This window comes from Aythya fuligula, chromosome 6 (assembly GCF_009819795.1).
Source record: "Aythya fuligula isolate bAytFul2 chromosome 6, bAytFul2.pri, whole genome shotgun sequence".
In the NCBI taxonomy this organism is placed as follows: Eukaryota; Metazoa; Chordata; class Aves; order Anseriformes; family Anatidae; genus Aythya; species Aythya fuligula.
Window position 1 is genome coordinate 11,727,685 of NC_045564.1, and position 19,899 is coordinate 11,747,583.

The 19,899-nt window shown below is 36.9% G+C and overlaps 1 protein-coding gene across 1 annotated transcript; it reads right to left on the reverse strand.

Annotated features, from left to right (window-relative positions):
- Window positions 1–131: 131 nt before the first annotated feature.
- MPP4 (membrane palmitoylated protein 4) lies at window positions 132–19,401 on the reverse strand. Its single transcript, XM_032189995.1, has 21 exons — window positions 19,368–19,401; window positions 19,013–19,134; window positions 17,991–18,068; window positions 17,403–17,483; window positions 16,730–16,861; window positions 15,943–16,024; window positions 14,966–15,051; window positions 14,386–14,457; window positions 13,738–13,934; window positions 12,500–12,564; window positions 11,719–11,736; window positions 10,659–10,697; window positions 9,680–9,700; window positions 8,437–8,451; window positions 7,253–7,294; window positions 6,214–6,384; window positions 5,113–5,193; window positions 4,112–4,205; window positions 3,171–3,279; window positions 1,369–1,503; window positions 132–532 (listed from the first exon to the last, which is right to left on the reverse strand). Exons 1-21 carry the CDS (start codon window positions 19,399–19,401, stop codon window positions 341–343), a joined length of 1,866 nt encoding a protein of 621 aa, XP_032045886.1. The 3' UTR covers window positions 132–340.
- Between the last annotated feature and the right edge of the window lie 498 nt (window positions 19,402–19,899).

Below are 19,899 nucleotides of genomic sequence, written 5' to 3' on the forward strand. Positions count from 1 at the left end.
ATGTACAAGTATCACAGGACCAGGGTGACCCTAATAAAAAAGAAGCAGGGAAGTGATTTTTTTTGATTTCTGTATAGTTTTTGAATGAGTAAATTATGTGAATACATGCAACAAAATATATTTTCCTTTATTCTTGTAATTGAAAGCTCACATTTCCTTTTTTGTACAAAAATGGATGCAACTATAACACAGTATGATTATATCTCCTGTAGCAGCTTCTTTCCTAATCCTCTTCCAAATCCCTTGCATACAAAGATAAATTCTGACAATCCTGACATTAGGATTATTCGTGAAGTAAAACATAAGCTGTAATCTTTATGAAGCTGCCTGCCACTCAGAATTATGGCTGAGTATCTGAGCATATCCACATTGCAGGGACCCACTGGGGCTCATCCTGTGCACGATGGACTGCAGATAGCAGCTGCGCAGATGCTTCTTGTAAATTGTCATTCACAATCACTTGATCAAAAAACTGACCAAACTGATCTTCCATTTTCTTAGCAGAATCCTCCATCTCCTGTAAATCTTCTTCCTGTGACATACAATAAATTCATAAAGCTCTAGTATCATATAAACATATTTGCATGGCATCTGCAGAACTTGGGCCACATAAACAAGAGGCTCCAAGCCTCTGAAACGCAGTCAATTGCCATATCTTTCCCAATGAACTATCTTGTGTTTCAGCATGTTCCATTTGCTCCCAAAAGCACCATGTTCTAACATTTCCCCAACTTTCATGTTTCTTCATCATTTTAATTATGATTTATTTTTATCTACAGTTATACACTTTCTCCAATACTTTAAGATCCTAAACTGGATTATTTTCATGGAAACAGTGGTGACAAATGCACTAGACGCATTGTAAATACAAGCTATATATTTCCTACAAGCAGGATTTGTGTTTTATCTAAAGAACTCACTGTGGAATTGGTACCAATACTGTAATACACTACACAGTGTTACTATATATAACACACCAATACATTAAATATTTAAAACATGGAAAAAAATTTGATTAAATCACTGAAATGAAGTACATTCTATCTACACAATTCAATGCAAACAGTAAATGTGTTGAGTCAAGTCTTGTTAAAAGGCAGTTAGTTAAAACAAAAAAATACACCAAATAGCCTCCTTGTTTAAAGGCATTTGATGCAAATGCCTCAATAACCTACATACAAATTACAACCCCTCTACTTCAAAGAAAATTTAGAGAAAAAACAAATAAATGGACAAAAAGAACTTAGATATGACCCTCAATACACTTTTTTTTTTTCTTTTTACAGAAAATTATTACCTAGTAACATAGTAAAATGCATTATGTTCTGAAGTGTAGTAAATTGTGTCTCTTCAATTTCTAAATCTCACCTTGAATTTCATGTTCACATAATAATCTGTAATGATCCTGGCATTTTTACGAGTTTGCCTCATGCAGCTTATGCTGGATGGCTTGATGAATATAATATAGGGCTTCAATTCATGAGTCCGGGCTATCTGGATGCCCTGCAAATTATGAATAAAAAGAAGTTAAAGTATTTCAACTGTATTCATCCCAGCTTTATTCCCATAAAAAGCCAATTGTTTATAATGCACTATTATCTCCAGACCTAGCAGTAATCTTTTCCACGAACACCTACTTTAAAATGACCTCACTAATAATCCCCGGAGCAGACATTATTAAGCAAGTATAGCATACTGGTTGTTTAATTCTGCTTGGTAACCTTATTAGGAGATGCTTTCAATGCCAGTCAGTGTCTGGACATTGTCATTAACAAATCAACAACATTAAAAATGAATGTTTTTTTTTTTCCCTTTAAAATATCGGGTAGCTACCTTTCAAAAAGTACACCTTTACTCCATCAAAGAAAATATCCTGCTTTTGGTAATCTCTGTGCTGTGTAACATTCCCTGATGCTAGAAAGCATTTTTAAACTACTCTACTGCAAAGCAGTGGAGGGAACTGAAATAAAGAAAAAGATAGAAGAAAATAAAAATCGCAACAATTGCAGCCAACCTGTGGCCAACCTGTCAAAGGTGGCCAACCTGTCAGATTTAAAATACAAGTAGGCAACTCCTACCTCCCAGCAGTTACTAAAGAACAGTTATGTGCCATTGCTCCATATCCTTACTAAATATTGCCCCAAAATCATACCCTAAAAACTGATAGTGGCACATACGTTCAAGCAACAAGATGACTTCTCTCCCTTCTCCTCCCTCTTATTTATGGGAACTGCAGCAGAAGAAACCTATGGACAGTTTAAGAGTCAAAATGAAGACTGAAGTGAGGCCTCATCTGCTCCTATAGCCATTTGGATTTTGAACACCCCCAAGAGGTAATGTAACTTAACTTTTATTTAGAATAACACAAACTACTGCTAAACTAAGGCTCTGACTAGCTCCGTGTAAGTAGGGGGAAGTTTCTAGGAATGAGTGAGTTGTGGTCATCTCTTTACGTTCAGTTGTAAGTGATGCTCAAACCCAGCAGCCTAAACAGCTCCTAAGTACTAAACATAAAAATAACAGTTAAGTTTAAAGCTGTGTCCAGCAAAATCCTACAAGTCTTATGCCCCTTCTCAAACAGCTAACATCTGCAAACTGGGGACCTTAGATGAACTGTAGTCTACAGAGCAAGCATTCCCTTGAAGTTCTTGTAGAGCTATTTGGTTACACAGGCCAGCAGCTTACTCACAGCTGTTAAGTTACTTCTAAAGAGAAAGAAATGCATGATAAAATTCCCTATTTTTGCATGATTAAGTTGCTGCTTTTGCTAACGGGTGTTTGGGGATTGCTAATGGAAGGACAAAGCTCTTAACTAACAGGCCTTGGAGAAACAGGAAATACAACGCAAGAGCTTCCACATGAATGAATAAGCCTTGCTGTAAGCAAGTATGAAAACTTTTCTGCATCACTCCAAATGATAATGCAGCTGTTGACTTGGAAACAAATAAACAATAGAATTAGGCAGATCTGTATGTACCTGTCACTGTAGTATTTTTCCCCACCACTAAGATCCATGCAAAGAATGATCTACTATTAATAAGCACCATAAACTAACATGAAATACAAGACAAAGCATCTAACAGTGTTCCAGTAGCTCAAGAGTGTATATAAAATTATTTTTTCCTTCCAGGAGATACCAGTTGTAGATTCCCTGCCCCCTTACAACTCACCTGTGGTTCTAAATCTATTACACAGATCTTCCCTTCATCAAGGACTGTTCGCACTGCATCAACACTTGTACCATACAGGTAGCCTTTGTATTCTCCATATTCCAGCATCCTGCAACAGTGGCAAGGAAGAAGGAAAATGAAAGAGTGCTTGAGTCTCAAGAAGGTTCTATTTAAAGGTTAAAACGTTCAGATCTAATCCACTGATCAAGAATAAATCATGATAAAATGTAAGGAACACTGCTGAACAACCTCTACCCTTTCTCTTGCTTGCTACACTGGGCACAAAATCAGGACTATTACAACTAATCTGAACATCTCAAAGCACGCATTTTTCTACTTATTTTGCTATTATAAATGATGTGTTCAGAGGTTGTGATTCTCGTATAGAAGGTTTTACAATGGGTATAGTACCTGGGTATAATTATAATGGGTATAATAACTTCATAAATGGGAAGATCTCAAAGCACTTTGCACAGCTAAAGCACTGTAGCTTCTGGTGCTAAGTTGGTCTGTTTTAGTATAGAGACCATTGAAGCATACAACAGAGCAGACAGTTCTAAAAGTTTGGCCCTTACAGTTCAGGTGCTTATGTGATGTTGTAACTGCAAAGGTTCTGCAGTGGAAATGTATGTAAGGAACACACCTTTGGTTTTAGAAAGCAGCCCAGTTTTCAGAAGGGCTCGACTCCTAACTTACAAATGACATATGAGCTTGGAAATGGAATCACACTTTAAGAAGGACTCCAAGATTTATTATAGAGGAGCTGATTTGCAACTGCATGAAGAGTTTTTGAGACAACAGGCTCAAGTAATTTGACCCAAATTTGCACCAAAGATACAGCAAGCATACAGAGGAGCCCATACCCAAGCCCTAAGTACAAAACCATCTTTCCTTGGATTTGTTGTAGTTTAAATAACAAGAGTGTAATTTATCTTCGTTACCTGTGGCTGTACACCATGTTTTCAAAAGTTTCTTTTGATACATAGTGATATTCACGACCATTCATTTCATAACTCTTCTGAACACGAGTAGTATCTGGAAGTAGAGATGGGATGGAAATCAATTGCAAGTAAGTTCTTGTAATATTGTAAGTGAAAATGTGACAGCCTTCTTGAAGACACATAACAATATTTACACAAGTAATAAAATTAGTTTTTTTCATGTTTTAGTCCAGAGTAAAAGCATTGTCTTACTACTGGCTGCCCAGTAGAAAGTGCTTGAATGGGAGGAGAGTGGTTTAATCTGAGTATCAGCGACTCAAACCAAGAACTGCTTTTGAACTGGTATGCACAACTGCTTTTCCTCCTGAGGTAAAGTTAACTCAAGTTCATTCTGAAACATTCTGCAAGCCTTCCCACATTTACAGTTCACTTGTTTTTTAGATCCTAAGCATAATAGAGTTCCTAAATTTTCCACGAGATTCAGATTCATATATTGCATGATTGGTTTTCCAAATGAAGAACAAAACAACCACAAGTAGAGACTGTTTCTATGATTATATCAGAAATTAAGCTGTGTAAGTCTCATTCAAGATCAGAATACTAATAAGGAAAGCTGCAAAGCCTATTAAGCACCAACTTCAGATGCCTTCATTCTCATATCCAAACACTTGAATACTATGAACTTACATAGTTCACAGCCTAAGAAATATTCTGATTTCTTAATCTAGAAAAGCTAATGTCATGATTAAACAAAACCACACAGTTTTACTGCTATGTAAAGTTCAATGGTTTCAGGAGCTGAAACTTGGAAGTATCTTTGGCTGATTTGCAAAATGAAGAGAAAGTATTTTAAACTACTTAAATCCTTATAAAACCAAGCAACTCTGACTTGCAGTAAAAACCAACCATGCAGCAAAGAGTAACAGCAAGAGATAGCCCTGACATTTCCTAATCACCACTTTTGAAAGGGGGTGGGGGAGAAGAGGAAGAATGCTACATACGAGGTACAGCACTTTGAAACTCTCGTGGGTTACTTGAGATAAGCCTTCGCCGAAGCTCATTCACACCCACTCCTGCAGGACCTGAATAGTTGAAAAAAATACCTAATATTACTGACAGAGGCACCTTTGGCATGCACAACTCTCATTTTCCAACACATTTACCAATTCACTTGTATGGGCAACATGATAAACTCATGTTTTTAGTAAACAATGACCTACTACCAGAATAGAAATCAGATAGCTACTTCTGTTGCTGGATTTCTTCACAAGTAATCACTCCACAGTTTAATCCTGTGGATTTCAAGTTCCTGAAAAATGTACCAGAAGTGACTGAACCATCTTGATGGATCATGGCACAAATTACTTCCCAGCAATACAGTCACTCCCATGAGGCAACTCAGCAATACCATTTTAAAGTAAAATATTATCAAAACTTCTGGACTTAAAGGACAAGCAACTTTACTAAATCTGCTTCATTAGGAACGCAGAACAATGCAGAAAAACAGATTCCTTTCAGTCACTAAGATTAAAGACTACTTAAGAGACTGCAGCCTGTTTAATATAACGTTTACTATAGCAAACATTATTAAAGGCATTGTTTTCTAGCTTTCCCTTTCACCCACGACTGAGATTTTTCCAGTCAAGACTTTTCAAACATTCTTCTTTGTACTGCCATATCCATGTATTTTTAATTCTGGTTGTGGAAATGCCTCCATGTTTTCCTAGTGAATTACACGTTTTCTCATTGCTTTTTTGTATCAGTACCAACTGAATAATAAGACTAAATCACTTCTCTGATAAAATGCATTTTTAACAAAAATGCATGACTGCATGACTACTACTGAATACTTCTATTTAAAAAAAAAAAAGAAAAAACATTCACTGTCTCAAGGAAACATGATGCATACGTTAGACTTTAAAATCAACAGTGAGGTCAAGTTTCAAACAATCATTTTGAAATGTTGCTTTCAGAGCTACCTACACAGTAGCCACTACCTGTTGCAATCAGGAGCAGGAAATCTCAATGGATTCTGACCAGGACAGTTTCCTCGCCTCCATTACAGGCTGTGAAATTAGCATCAGAAAGTAATTACAGCTTACCCACTAGTACAATTAGCCTGTTCCGGTCTGCTGGATGCCGCTGGTACCTAACCACCTCCTCATAAGGAGCTGCAAGAGCGCTGTAACAGCTGCTGGGGCACCGAGCATAGCACGACTGCTGGTTGTTCCAGGATTTCCTGCGACACAGGCGCATACTTCTGCGGAATCCAGCTGTAAGGAACAAAGATATCAGCACCCAAAACCACAACTGAAATGCAAGCAGCTAGTTCTGTAACCTAGAATGTCTTCTTCTAAGCTAAACATATGATGCATTTTTGAGGTGTTTTCTTAAACATTCGTTTGACTGCTGTGCTTAGTGTATCAACTTGATACACTGAGCATACTCTGAGCATTAGAAGACAGCTAGAAATGAGGTCAAGTCTCATTGAAAGCTACCCGAAAATTAGCCCAGAATTAAAGACCCCAAAAAGACACCCAAAACAAGCCCAATGAGAAGTTTATAGCCATATAAAGCATCGCTAGGAACAGACTAATTGTGCATTTTTTTTTGGTGGCGGTGTTTGGTTTTTATTTGAAGGTGTAGCTGTAACACTCTGCTAAAAAGATCTGGAATATTTGTTCTAGCCTACAGAATGAATCTCAGTATTTTACAGATTACTATGGTTTAGTAACAAGGACAAGTTTGTTGCTTCATCTTACCATCCAATTCTGAAAGCCTCACTTTTAGGTCTACTTTTCTAATGAAAGCACTCAATTATTCTTGATTTATGACAGACAACAGAACATTATGCTCTAATATAGAGAATCTTGAAATAAGCCAAGTCTAGCAGCCAGTCAAATAAAATGGTGATGGCCAGGTCTCAGTAGAAATCTAATGTGGAGAAGCTCAAATGGAGAAAACAAGTACTAGTATAAGGGAAATGACTTCCTGAGGTCTGGAAAACAGAGCAAGTAGAATTCAATTCAGTAAGTCTTTAGGTGAAGTGAAGAAACTTGAAGAAATTTGACTGAAGCTTCACACAGACATTTAATCTAAATCAAGCCCCAAACACCTTACTTATCTTCAGTCACTGCATACCAATAAAGACTCGTTGACCAAATTCACCAAATTCTTCCTCTTCTACAATAAGAAAAAATTCTCATGAAAGAAAAAGAAGACTGAAAGTTTAAGAGCTAAATGGCTAGCAATTATTTCTGATCCCACATGAAAAGTGTTGCAATAAACAAACTAGTACTATGATTAATCTGATTTTAAAAGCATAATACTCCATAATATGAAATATTCAAATGTGACCAATATTTCTATAAGAGAGAAAGTTAGCTTACAAATTCATATTGTTTCTAAGTTAGATGTGGAACTTGATGTTTTATTTTGTTCTAAGATATTTAGATACCAGACAATGTTTCTAAATACTTCAAGTACAACAAGAACTCTGCGTAATTTAAGCTTCACAGATTAAACCTAGCTTAGAAGAATTCTTTAGTTATAATGTTAAAATAACCAATAATTTAACAGCTTAAAACAAGAAATAAAAAATAAATACACAAGTCAATTTCTCTGCCCAATAGCATATTTGGAAAATGCAATACACATCTGCTTAGATCATTCAGGTAGAATGAAAACTATTTTTTTAATCATCTTTATCTGTACCTCAATATCACAGAAAAATCTGTTTCCTCCAATTTCTTTTGCCCCCATTCTCACGATGTTTCTTGTAATAATGTAAGCAATTTGGTGAGTCTTTTTTGGTGAGATTTATCTCTACATGCACTTTAAAGTGAAATTTCTTCTACAAAGCTCAAAAATATGAATTTCCCAGTAGATCAATGCTCTAACAGTTTAAAAGCAATTTTATTAATGTGATTTGAAGGCACTTAAAAATGGTGATGGTGTTCACATTTCTCTTCAAAAAGGACTCTTAATTTTCCCTAATTGTGCATTCAGTTATCCAAGCTGTGTATTGCCTTTATTTAGGCCTTGCTAAATCAAGAATGAGATACAGAAGACATAAGCATAGGCCTTTTTTTTTTTTTAATCTTCATTTATTTTGAGCTATTATTCACATCTTTTTTTAAGGACTTCTACTTTATCTACCCTCTGTTCTATGGTATGGAGTGCAGCATGGAGTCCTACAGTGAACAAGCAAATCAGGTATCAGCTATCCTAAGTGGAGTGTAGTTCCTGGTAATGCAATAAGCTCTGTTAAATTCTAAAAGCCTACTCCTTACAGGAAATAGGGAGGAAAGAAAAGTTAGTGTTACCTTCTTTAAGCTCCTCTGAGCATTCAAACAAAAGACAGATACAGAACAATTAGTAAAGACTGTTTCCTCAAAATTAAGATGAAAGAAACTAACCAGCATGACCCAAAGCTTTTGGAACTTTGGAGAAAGGGTATTGCAGACTTTAAATCCAAAAAGCACCCAATGAAGCATGAATATTCGGTTCCCAAAAGACATTCAGCTACAGCACCTACTTCAGTAATCGTACTTGCAAAATATCTCACAAAGGTGTCCAGCTACTTGTTAAAGTAAAATGAAGGATAGAAAATACTTGATTTTATTCCTCTGTCTACACACAGCAGAGAGCTGACTCAGCAGTGAGTACTGAATAGGATTTGCAAGTGTAATCCCCAAATGCAATTATCACTAATGTCCTAGTCGGAAAAAAAAAAAGGTCTTGTAGACCTGCTGGTTCTGTGTTAAAAGCTTTGGGCACTGCTTAAGAGGTGGAAGAAAGCCATCTGTGATAGGAGAAAATCCTACTGGCAAGTCAAATGGAGATTAGTAGCAGGAAAAGTAAGGTGGAATCACATTTTGTCCACAAGATTGCCAAATATCTCAAACAAGAAGTTTAGCAGTAGCAGATTTATTTTAGTGGAAAACTGATTTATTTCAGAACATTTAAGTTTTGCAAAAATCTGAATATGCAGTATGTAGCTTTTCCCTACAAGGACCAGCTTCATTAAAAAACACCACAGATTGACTGTCTTATCTTATGCATAAAGCATTAATTTCATAAAAGCATTTTGTTGATTGTGTGCATGTTTGGTATGCAAGAAACAATTCAGAACAGCTTTCTTCTCTACCACATCAACAGCTCCTACAGACACCGTGGAGTCAGGCCTTCTGTCACACTCAGTAAATCCCATTATCCTTTCTGACATCAATGCAGCCCCTGCTGTCACAGCTTGCACAGGTATAACTAATTAAGATTTGATATATGTATCTGTTACTGATGCATAAGAAACACAATTGCATTGCCTCTGTAGAATAACAATAAAAACTTTACTGCTAAGGTAATCTGAGAGGAAGAAAAGACTTAAGCCAACAGGATTTTACAGAATGGCCTTTCAAGCCAAAATGGCTTTTAGAACTAGAATAGTATTCTTGTTTTTGCCATCTGTTTTTTGTTGTTGCTGTTAATTTTAATCCACTTGCATTTCTGTGGACACACTTCTCACAGCAAAACAATAGCCAGGAATTTTGTTAGGTCAGAGGAACTTACCAGACTCAAATGTTTCTTCATCTTTTTAGAAATCCAGAGAGCAAAGATATTAAAAAATAATCAAATAAGTATTTTCCTCCTATAGATCTTCATAATCAGAAATTAATTTTTCAGGCTCCTATCAGTCTGTCTCAAACACAGTTTTCCTCACTTCCTTCTACACTGAGGTGGCTAAAGTGCAGCTTGCCATTCCTGAATTAACTGTCTGGTCTCTCTCCAGTCTGTCTTCTGGAAATCTGTTTAGAAACCGGAAACATTTGTTCTCCAATAGCATAACACACAGTAAGTGGATGGGTGTAGGAATCGGAGGACTCTTCATACAGAGTCTGCATTGTGTTGTTTTTTTTTGTGCGTGTGACTGCAAATCCACGGTACCTACTTCCACGTGAGGCAGGCATTTTCATATCCCCTGCACAACACCAAAGGGGACTCAGGCTCATCTGAGCCTACAGTTAACGATGTGACAGTGACCGCATCCTTACCCTCCAGTTAAGGATGTGAGGGAACTGAGGCCACCATGTTCAAGACACACTATATGAGCTGTGCCACTTTATGTAAATAGTACTTGCTCCCTAAATAACTATTCTTGCTCGGTTCCTAAAACTGTATTTACCTCAGATCACACACTGTACAATCAATTGTGTGGGTACTCAAAGATTACAATAATATCTAGAACAGACAAAAATTATGTTAACATTACACAGCCCAAACCTGAATCAAACAAGCTGGACCTCAAATATGTTTTTTTGAGTGGTCCCTCATTTCAGCACAACACCTCACTGTAAACGATCATTCACAGTATGCCAGAAGTGCAGAAAGCCCATTTTAATACACTATCATGTTTCCGAAGTAAAAAATAAAATAAATTCTACAACTAAGTTCACTTTAAGAATGATTCTCTTTACCTGGGAAACAAAACCACACTTTGACTAGCTACTACTTTGAAGTAAACAGAATCATCTCAAGTGAATTCAGTTACCTGTTTCCACACACTTCTCATCAATCTGCATGTCATCTTCTGCAGATCAACACAAGAAGAAAAAAAAGTTATGCGAATCAGAAAAAAATGTGGAGGAAACAAAATTCTTACAGATCTTACAAGACTGAACTCAGACATCAGGAAGATACGAAGCTCAGATCAGTTTTAGACATCTTGATGGACTTCAAGCACTGCAAATCCAACATCATCACCTTTAGCGAGCAAAAGACTGCTCTTAAACCAGTGCTTTGAAGCATTTATGACCAAGAAGTGAACATTTAATTTGAATTGTTTTTGCAGTAGTAAGATGTTTAACATGTCTGTTGCTCTCTTCACCCTACAGAAATCTATTTATTAAGTATTACCATGACAGAACAATTTCCACTCGCTCTATTCTCTTATAGCCTGTGTGCACACTTTTCTAGTACGTTTTGCTCAAGAAAATGGTTTTGTTTGGTTGATCTTTAGTTATTTTCACATGGAAAAAGAAAGAAAATATCGATTCAGCTCCCTCTCCATGCCCAGACTGCATCAATTCATGTCCCTGAAATCTCATGTCAGGGTTTGGGCAATGGGCTCACAATACTGTACTGTTTGGGTGTTCTTTTCTTGTATGCCCCTGCAGACAGACCCAGCAGCAGCTATTTTCCAGTTGCAGGGCATCTGTCAACCATATTCCTCCAGTCCCAATAAACTACTGCCTCCATCCTAAGCATTTGCCCAAAGGTATCCTTTAAAGAAATACTCTCTTGGAGTTGCTCAGGTGAGCTGCTGAAGATGGGTGAGAGTGGGGAAAGCAGTTCTTCTTTCCTTAAAGCACCCCATCCAAAATCTCAGTTACCTACCAGACAATGCATAGCTTAATTTTCCACCATTAGAAAATGTAGGCTTCTTCTATTTCGAGCAAACAAGTCTTACACACAAAACAGGAACTAAGCGAATGCATGCAAAAGAAACTCAAACTGCCTTGCTTCTGACAACTTTTTAAAAAGCTAAGAAAGAAATAGCTATGTTGATTCTAAGTACGGACATGCAGTGTAGCCCAGGCACCATCTCATACCTTCTTCCACAGTGCTTACTGTCCAGTGTATTATATCCATTGAAGCAGTTAAAATGCAATAAAATTATTGTGAAAGAGAGCTCTAACAAAGCAATCAGTGTTATAAGAATCCTACACAATGAAAAACACTTAATCTGAGAGTTATCACAACAGGAAAAAATATAATTCTATGCAAGTATAAAGAACTAGTAGAAAAAGTGGTGAGAAAAAACAGGATGAACATTCTTTGTTGGGGAGTAAGTCAGCATTTACAGAAAGTTAAATTATAATTGGCAGAGGAAAATGTTTCTGGATTATCACCACAAGTAAACCCACAGGTAGTATAGCTTATCTTACACTGAGGAAAAAAAAAGTTCTATCTTTCAAATCTGTTATGTCGAAGAAATATTTTAAACATGCTGCAAAGCATTTTCCAGTGCAAAACTGTTATATGCGTCTCTGGAAAGTCACTAGGCTAGTACCTTTGTCACTTCAGACTTCCTCACACACAATTCTGTGTGCACAGAGAGCTCTAGCTCTTACATATTTCAGAAGGAACTTAACTCTTTGCTTCTCTCAGACACATCCCAAGTACACTGGAGATAACCACCAGCATCAGTCCTCCATGTGATCTATCATTTAGTAGGTATTTTCAAGGGAATACTTTAAACACCCTTCTGAAGTGGCTCCAGAAACAACGTCTTTTAATTAAACCAAATTTGCATGAGCTTATATTTCAGTATTCTGGGAAGCATAAACAAGACTTCTTCCTACTCTACCATTCCAATACATTTTTACTCACACATTGATGATTTGAGACAGAGGTGGGGCTGGAAAGGCTGAGACCACCAGAATTCTCGCTGCTTCCTGTGAAGAAATAAATTTAGCACAGTTAAAAAAAAAAAAAAAAGGAAATAATCTGTCCATAATGGCATTATGCTCCAATCAGATTCACTGACTACGTATAATATCAATCAGTACAGAGCTAGTAGAAGACACCAAGAACAGAAATATTAACAGTGTTTTAGCCCATTGCACAGTGCTCAAAAATAGCAGACACACTACCATAACCATCTAAAGGCAATTTCCAAATCAGCAGCCCCAAAGTATTTTCAATTAACATGTAAGGACAGGCACATTAGCCATACTGTTCTACAGCCTTGTAGAAATCAGAAAAGAGCCTTCTGCTTCCAGTCTCAGTCACAGCCCGGTGTGATTTCAACTTCCATTATAAAAACTGCAGACATTTATATGTAGCATAAATCAAAGTTTATCAAATGGCCCTGCTTGAACAAGAGGGTTGGACAATATGACCTCCGGAGGTCCCTTCCAACCTTAACTATTCTGTGATTCTGTGATCAGAAGGCCTTGCATGGCCTTGTATTTTCCGGAGGGTAATGTAGATGGGACATGGTAAGAGAATCAAACAAGTGTGCCACAGCAGTTTAACGTCTGTTTACAGTGGATGGTTTCAGAAACAAACAATAGGATTATTTATGCAAAAAACAGGCAAGGAATCATTGTTTTTCCTCAAGCATTCCCTCACCCCTCTCCAACCTCCTTTTCATCTAGTCATGAGTTTCCACCAACGCTGAAGAAGTTACTCATGCCTCAATTTTTTCATTTTATTTTTTTTAATTTTAAAGATAAAACAATGCTCCTATACCATGTTTTTTAATATCCCACACTACTCCCCACAGCTTTTTTATTTTAAATCATTAATGATGGTCCTAAACAGTCAGGGCCCTTAATTTCCATTCAACTTTCAGATGCTATGCTCCATTAGACAGCTTTGCAACTAACAAAAAGACTATGCAACTGCTGTGGACTTCTTAGACTTGGATTTCAGATGGAACAGGTATTTTCAAAAGCATGTTCTCACACAGGTACTCTTAAGGAAGGAGCAAGAGACCAGTAAAAAGACAGATGTTTGCCATACCACCAAATCCTACTGCTATGACTGGTAAAAGTTTTAGTAGCAAAAGCTGAATAACTGGATTATTTTTGGACTGGAAACCAGAAAGATTAAGGCTTCTTTACCTTTTAAGAAGATGATTTGAAGGTATAAGTCCAGCACAGGCACTGAGATCTGAAACTTTCCTGGCCTGCCACCAGAGAGCATCATTCTGGTCCACAATCTGAAGTATTTCACCCTTCTTAAAAGGCAAACCTGCATCAGCACACGGTATGGCAGGATCTTGCAATGGACAGTAATCTGCCATTGCTCGCACATATAGCTGGCAAACAAACAAAAAAACACAACAAGATACAACCTGAGCTTTATAATCACAAAGCCAGGTATGACTGCTACTTAAGTCAATTAATGACGAAGACATGTTCAAAAAAAAAAAAAAAAAGATCAAGCACTAATTCCTATCTACAGAACATTGAGGGAAAGGAGGGCTAACAGAGAAGCATTGTAAATCATGAAAATTCACCTCTACCCTCTAGATGGCTCCAAAAATGTCTTTACCTTTAACACAATTGTATTTCAGCTTACTATATTAACTGCTTCAGGAGCAGCATATTGACATCAGATGAGAGGCAGCCACTAAGGCAAGTAACTCTAAGGACTGTGGCAAACTTGTAAGGAATATCGTGTCTTCACATACCAGGGCATCACATCCCTATGCAGATCCTATTGTTGCAACTGCTTACATTAACGGCCTGAAAAAAAGTTCATCTTACTGTTGTTTGGTTGCTGACAGGACGATCAGAAACTGGAATCAACTTGAACATAATTGTTCCCTGAGACAAGGCCTAAATGATTAAAGAAAGGTATAAAATATAGTATGACTGGTATTCAACATAACCAATTTTCATCAGCACAAACTTAACACTGCATGGCTTTGAGGTTACTATATAACAACATCTATATTGCAGCTGGAATCAGGCAGACTGAGTTAATATGACACCACAATTTTTATTTATATATTTTTTTAAGTAGAATCGAGAAGGAAACTTAAAAATATTTTTTTTAATAAATATTTTTTTTAATAATTTTTTTTTATTACATCTGTTGTTTCTTTCTATGTTGTTTCATACATGTGGTGTTTTTTTCATACATGTGTTGTTTCTTTCAGCCTGAATTTGCACACATTCTGATTTCATGAGCAGCTGTGAATTTCATCCACAGCAAGGAACCAATCTGAATTTTCTGTTATAAATTTTACAGTAGGCAAGGGAGGTGGAGGGCACAGACAGGTAGGGAAGAAGAACAGCATATGGTTACTCCCCAAGCAGAAAAAATTCAAAATAGATTCAATACCAGAATATTAATAACTTGCTCAGGCTCAAGTCCTTCAACAGGAACTCCATTTACTTCCACTAGTTTGTCTCCAGCATACAACAACCCTACAGGGAAAAAAGGATGAAAGCAGCATCAGAAACATGTTAATATAGCTTTATTTCCTAAAATAATTTCTGAACATCTTCCATCTAAACCCATTACACTAATAAATCATGAGACTTGGAAACAGACCTTCGGAAACTCCTTATCACTTGGGTGCAGAGGGGGGCCTTGGGACCCCTTTAAATCTTTTATAAAGTCTTCACAACATTGTTTACTTTTACTGAATAATTAATGTCAATTGTAACAACTCAAATATTTACCCAGTTAGAAACACACTCAACTATTGCCTACCATTTCCGTGCAGAGAAGAAAACAGAAGCCAGACAATACCAACAGAAATATTATGATTGTAATTCAGTTTTGTTTCCGACATTTTACATTTTAGTTCCATTTCCAAAGGAACATGGAAAACATGCAATTCTAGGATGACTAAGTAGTAATGTTTCCAAGGAAATGTCATTAAGTTTGCTTAGCAACTAATGCTACCAAAATGTTTAGCTGACTAGTTTAAAGAAGTATTACTACATATTCCTCAGAGCCCTTTATCTTATGGAAGGATATATCTGTAGTCTGTGATTTTATTTCTCCATTAGGGAATGAGCTGCCAGTATTCATATTACATCACAGTTCTGGTTATTAACAATCAATTTCATGACAGATTTATGTATTCTTTCTGCCATCATCTGGAGAATGAAAAGCTGTATTTGTACCTCAACTCTCAAAATGTATCATGTTCATATGAAAATGAAATCAGAATCAAACTCACTGCAACATATCACTGTTTACAGTGCTGTCCAGTGTACACAAGATAAATTGTAGAAGCAAAGCTATTTATTTCAAAAAATCTTATTTCAAGTTTCATTTTGTATTATCTTACTTCAAATTATACATACCACTTCTGTCTGCTAGCCCACCATTGATCACACGGGCAACTGTTATGTCACCTGTTATCTCATGGCGCTTAATGGTGGCACCCTGGCAAACAAAGAAAAAAACACTGTTTGATCACTGAAGAATCTGCAAGTTTCCTTTCAAATCACAAGCCTTATCTCCTTTGCAATGACAAAAAGGCATTGAAAGATGCACCTTTTAAACACAACACACAGATCTAGCAAGAACGTATCAGTAGTAGTACTACTGCATTGTACTAAGTCCTTCAACATCCTCTGGTTCCATCATGCTAAAATAACCTCTATGACCTACTCTGAGACATCTTTATCTCAAACATTATACCTCTCCTTTCCCAAAGCAGATTAGTCAAACTATACAATGTTTTCAGCCTATAAGCACAAATGAACCTTTCTGAGTTCTTCCTCCTTTCCTTTTTTTTCCTTCTTTCCTATTTTGACCAAAGGAATAGCTCTTGGTCCTATTTACATTTTGAATTTTCCAAGATAAAAACATCTGCCAAATGTTCAGACCCTGACTGGACAAGGCTCTGAGAACAACAAGCTCTACTTGTGCCTGCATTAATCAGGAAGAGTTAGATGGTCTCCTAATGCACTTTCCAACCTCAACAATTCTTGTGATTCTCTGATTCTGTACCAACTAGACAAGTATGCACACAATCTCTGTGACATTCCTAGGGAAAAAGAAAACAACACAACAATATGCATGTGATGTATTATGCAATACTTGAGTAAGATAAAGTAATTTGACAGACATCAGAAAACTGCCTACCAGAGGTTGGTTGTTTTTCACTAAGCAGACAATCCTCATGGCTTCCTCATTTTCAGGTATGTTGTCTGGCAGTGGTGGAAGCGTTGGTTCAAAATCTTTCTGGGCCACAGTATCATGAGCAGATAGCATGGCCTGTTACAAAAAAAAAAAAACACATCAGCAAAGATCAGACAACAGAATAGATTTTTATCTGTGATAGGTCAGGAAACAGAAATCAGAGACTAAGTTCTCAAGTAGACATAAGTCCCTCTCGCACCTTGACAACTTCTTCTTTCCACTTGGAAATTTAAACTGTGAAAGAAAGTTTTAAGAACAGTTCCTCTCTTTACTTCCCCTAGAAAACTTACAAAAGATGAAACATTTCTATTTGGAGCTCTAGGGTAAGAACACAAGTTACATGCCACAAACTTTGCTTTTATAGGTCTGTATCAACTGCTCAGAATTTAACTTCGTAAGAAACATCTCTCTCAAATGTAGTCCCTAATAAAATGCAGCACACTGCAGCTGGTGCTTCAGATACAGTCCTCATCTTTATTCTCAACTAGGTTAGCTCATGACTAGGAAACTAAGCCTCTTCTGGGTCCTTTGCCAGTCTCCATGAGCAGCTGTCCATCTGTTTCCATTCCCATTCCAGATACCTCTATGAGACAACTCTTTCTTAAGCAGCACTTGCCCTTAAGTGTGGAGCTCGCAGTAGTCGTCTTAGCTCTTTGATCTCTCCAGACTGAGGGGCTTCACGCAGCAACTCTACCACCTGATAACATAAGAGAATAAGCACAGAGACTGGTTATGGAGGACAATAAAGTATTTTAAGATCTGCATATTATATGACTAAAGAGCAGATACATACAATGCTCTAGAATCAGACCATATTACCATAGTTGCACATTACTCAGGCAGGCATAGTTTAGTTCAGGCACAGTGCCATGTGCTCTAAATTAGCTTTTTATATGTTTTAACTGATATCATCATTAGTGTCAGTTTCTCCACTTGGTCATTAACTCTCAGTAATTCAGAAATTTAGTAGTTAATTATTAATTAGAAAAAATACAAAAATACACTTGTCAGGGCTCATGCAGTCTAGCAATGACAGCTGTATTTATTTCTTATCCCGCTCAACACAAGGACAGTTACCAACTGTTGAACATATGAAGAGAGAATCTTTCCCGTTTATATAGTGTACTCACACCTGAGATAAAATAAATATTAAACATGGTTATTTGCAGCTAAGTAAAACAATACACTGTGTACATAGTCTTACCTCACGATTCAGCGCACGCGCCTGCAGTGTGACAGGCATGGGCCTTTTTCCAAGGTAGTTTTGGAGGCATTCGTAAATCTGTTGCATGCCGTGATAGACAAGACAATGCAATGATGACATGATCTGTTCTCTTGACTATATAGGTATCTACACAACATGCAAAGGACAATACTGCATTTCCAGGAGTTTCTCAACACAACTAGAGCCACAGAGCTTGTGATCTCTATCTTTAATGTCTAAGGGATCTGGAATTGATTCTGTAATTAATGGTCTTTCCATATTATAATCCAGCTAGCCAGTTATGCTGCAGTTTTTAATTTTCCAATGAGAAAATCTGATTACACAGGACAGTGGCATGACAGCATCAATTCTTTGAGTTGTGGCTTACTTTCTTTCCCAAGTTGTGGGGCCTGATGAACAAAGTAAAATTTAACTTAAAATAAATTGCAGTATTTAGAACTGCCATACAAGCATTATTATCCATTGCATTTTTTTTCTTCTTTAATATGTAAGGATTTTTAAAAGCCTTGTTAGAACAGAATTTGTATAGAATTTGTCTTATAAAGAGATACTGCTGTTTCAGACAGAAACACCCTCCAAAATTCTGCTCTGTAACAATGTGCAATGTTCAGCTGAACACGAGATCAGCGTGGCCAAAACCAAATTGTATGATTTCAAACATCCATGCCAAGAAATGGGATACAAAGCCAGAGATTTAAGAGCACAAAAAGACAGCTGAACAGTGCTGTGCTCAGCCTGTGTTTCCACACCCACAGCCTTGGTACAGACGTGTCAAGTAATGACTTTAGTGTCTAGGACACTATAAAAGAGAAAACTTTTTTTTATCCTTAAAGCAAAAGTGGTTTTGTTCACCTTGACTGCTGCTGTTAGTCCCAAGATTAGGATTGGTAGCAGTTAGTGTAATTAAATTTTTATTGTTCAGACATGGCAAAATAAGATAGCTGTTCCCTAGATACCACTTTCCAAGAAACCTTCACCTTCATAGCTGAATATTATTTTACCTTTAGAAGTGCTTGCAGCCAGTGAGATCTGAGCAGGTCATATAACATGCCAACACCATTGACATCTCTTTTACAGAGCAAATTCAGTTCTTGTAGCACTAGGGTCAGAATATGAGACAAACCTGAGTCCAAGAAACAGAAAATTGCAACACATTTCAGTACAAATAGATCAAGCAAAGCCAACCAGTGACCCAGACCTCCGAAAAGCAACTTGCCTCAGTTTATACTTCCAAGAAATATATACTAATTTTCTGTTTGCTCTACTTGTTCCTTGCAATCAACTCTGTTGCATAAGAGATTTTTTTTATTATGTTATTCATTAGGGTTAGGTCAATACCAACAATTTTAAAGTTACCTGTGAGAAAAAACACATGGGGAATCCCATACATATCGGAAGTCTGAGTTCAAACTCAGATCTCCTACTGAGAAGAGGCAGGCATAAAAAATTGCCTTGTTCATTTTATAGGCTTTTCTTTTAGATGACCCACTGTTCAAGCCAGGGACCACATCTTTCTGCATGTTTGAGAAGTACAGACATTCTAGAGGACATCACTAATAAAATATGTCATCCCATTAAATATATACTGCTGTCAGACACTCAGAACACTTCCCAGGAAATGGGAAGAGCTGTTCTTACTGTTCAAAAGTAGTATTTGGTCTGTTAGGAACAGTATTCTGGTACAGTGGGGAGGGTGGGAAGACAACGTTCTTCTAAAATCTCAAGGAACTGAAGGTAAGAGGTGACAAATAGATCAGATTTTATACAAAATCAGGTCTAGATACAGAACAGATTTTAGCGAGTGCATGGAATTTACTTTAACCTCAGCAATAAGATTAACTAGAAGCTTTACTTTTTTTTTTTAATAAAAAAGTAACACAGTATTGCT

Excerpts from the sequence above, each read along its gene's own strand:
- MPP4 (XM_032189995.1), bottom strand. The coding sequence starts at position 19,401 with ATGTATGGGATTCCCCATGTGTTTTTTCTCACAG. Across the intron at positions 18,069-19,012 it reads GGCTGCAAGCACTTCTAAAG|ATTTACGAATGCCTCCAAAA; the intron begins GTAAAATAATAT and ends GGCATGCAACAG. Across the intron at positions 17,484-17,990 it reads CGCGTGCGCTGAATCGTGAG|GTGGTAGAGTTGCTGCGTGA; the intron begins GTAAGACTATGT and ends TTATGTTATCAG.